This window comes from Cyprinodon variegatus, unplaced genomic scaffold (assembly GCF_000732505.1).
Source record: "Cyprinodon variegatus isolate N-32 unplaced genomic scaffold, C_variegatus-1.0 Scaffold565, whole genome shotgun sequence".
NCBI classification, from domain to species: domain Eukaryota; kingdom Metazoa; phylum Chordata; class Actinopteri; order Cyprinodontiformes; family Cyprinodontidae; genus Cyprinodon; species Cyprinodon variegatus.
This window is the reverse complement of record NW_015151018.1, coordinates 84,899-87,280: the sequence shown is the minus strand read 5'-3', so window position 1 is coordinate 87,280 and position 2,382 is coordinate 84,899. Positions and strand designations below refer to the sequence as shown.

Genomic DNA, 2,382 nt, shown 5'->3' with positions numbered 1-2,382 from the left:
AAAGGTTGAATTTTTTTAACCGGAGATTTTTTTTAACACTGAAAAATTTAACTGAAAAATAAGTATTGAAAATGTAATCACTTTGAAATAGTAATGTGAATTTTTAGCTTGAAGAGAAAATAACAAATGAAATTTCAACTGTGTAGAAATAATGACAATGAACTTCTTTTTAGGTCAATAATGTGTGCTGAATATATTTTAACACTGAAACAGTAAGTACAAACATACAACATTTAAATTTCAGTGGCATTTTTAATTCAAATCCCAGCGACACAGATTTCCTTCCATAATTATCCTTTCAGATTCCAGGCTCTATGCTCTAACCACTAACCGCCGCCGCTGCCACTCCCCTCATTAGAAATAGTTCATATTATTCTGCTACACAAACATATTTTACAGCATCGTTTTCTAGTTTGCAAGCGGGTTTCCAGTTAGCAGCTAAAGCTGTATTATTACGATTAAAGTTTTTGTTTTGACTCAGCAGCAGCAGCGACACCTCAGCTGCTCATGTGGCTCCAACTACAGAGCGACTCCAGCAGGAAGGAACGACCAAAAGAGACGTTCAGGCAGACGAATCCCTGTATGGATCATTCTTTGGTTTTTCTCTCGTTTCAAAACAAAAACAAAAAAACAAAACATGCATGTGGTTTTTCCGTTTATAAAACCTAAATCGAAAAAATTAAAAATTGTATTAATAGAAAATCAACAACGTTTGAGTTTTGTTTTGCCATCTAAATGAAAATAAAATACGGTTGTTGTTTTAATATGTAGCGGTAGCGGAAATGAAGCAAGTCGCCAAAGAAAAATCATTTACAACGAAGACGGCATCAAAACAAACCATTCCTAAACAAAAGGCAAAGGCTGCACTTCAACCGTACTGCTAACTGAAAAAGTTCATCTTGTGGATTGTAATGGCGGTTGGCAAGAAATTGAAGGCGTACATTACCGCCACCTACTGGTAACTTAAAAAGTTACGTGTTGGGAGTTCAGGTCTTCATTTCCGGTTCTGCCATAAGGTCCGTTGAATTAACAACAAAATAAAAGTTTGTCTTTGGTTTAACCATTGCAGTTAAAAAAATCCCAAAACGTTCCCTTTTTTAATTTTTGCAAATGCAGTTTTTCTAATTTCGTTTTAAAAACGGAAAAAGAAAAAAACCACATGCTTGTTTTGTTTTTTCGTTTTTGTTTTGAAACGAAAAAAACCAAAGACCGAACCATAGAGACAAGTCTGCAGACCCTCCATAAGGAGACTGTGCTGAGCAACCAGAAGGGATTTAGTTCGTTATGACGGAGGGATTTAATGACAGAGCAGCGTCGGAGACCAAGAAGTAAATCTTTGAGTTTTTATGAAGTGAACTGGGAGTAGAAGCAGCGTCCAGTCTGTGTCCGTATTTCCCAGACTGACTGATTTCACGTGGAGATCCAGTAGAGACGACAGACTTTGATTGGACGGGGACCAAAGGTCCCGGCGTAGAAGCTAAGACTTCAGACGGCTAATCCTAATCAGCGACAATCCTTTCAAACGGGGATTATTAGTCTGAGGTAGTATTAGATCTGATCAGTCGTCCACGGCTGCCGGCGGGAGCCTCCATGACAAACTGGTCACCAGGTCTACGCCTCCTAATGGTCTGACTGGTTCATTCCAGCTGTCAAACTTTTTCCTCACTGCTTCCTGAAGCATAAGGGCTTAAAATGACTTTATCTAGAAAGACCAGAGGTCAGACGAGGACGCGCTGACTGAGGGTCACAGTAAAGCCAGCGGTTCCTTAAGACTCACCTCATACTTGTCAAATATCTGGCGATGATGGAAGTAGGCATGAGAAAATATCCTATAGATGCGGCGACAGACGGAGCCCAGCTTGGCCACTGACGACTCCTTAATGCTCACCCTGCAACACAAACCAGACATGCTGAGAAACTGGTCCCAGTTCAACCACAGAAGCAAAACCCTCATCCCAACAGAGGGGGATTTAAAAAATTAAATAACTAGGACATTTGTTTGTTTTTTTAAGCTTCTAAAATAAATAGTTTTCTATCAGTTTGATAAACTGAGACCTGTTCTATGATTGGAGCGCAGTCAGTAAACCCATTCTAGGTCAAAGATGCAAACCGCCTTAAAGGGGCGGAGTCACCGTCTATAAGAAAGGAGACGCCAAAAGCCAAATGTTTGTATTAAAATAAATGGATATAATCCAAGCATTCATCCCGACACCATTTGCTTTTTGAACATGAAATGATTTTTGCATCAGCAGATAAACAATGAGCATCGTCGCCATCTGCTGGCAGTAATTAGTACATCTAGGGCTGCAAATAACCATTATTTTACTAATTGATTAATCGGTCAACTATTTTTTCAGTTGTTTAATTATCGGATAGCCAAAG

General features: G+C 39.1%; 1 protein-coding gene across 2 annotated transcripts in view; it reads right to left on the bottom strand.

The window, feature by feature from the left end:
- The window catches only part of LOC107095707 (MOB-like protein phocein), a 26,056-nt gene that overhangs the window by 3,634 nt on the left and 20,040 nt on the right, over window positions 1–2,382 (bottom strand). For both annotated transcript variants that reach the window (XM_015391947.1, XM_015391945.1), the window contains one exon: window positions 1,778–1,889. In XM_015391947.1, the coding sequence (XP_015247433.1) occupies window positions 1,778–1,889 (112 nt within the window). The remainder of the gene's footprint in view (window positions 1–1,777; window positions 1,890–2,382) is intronic.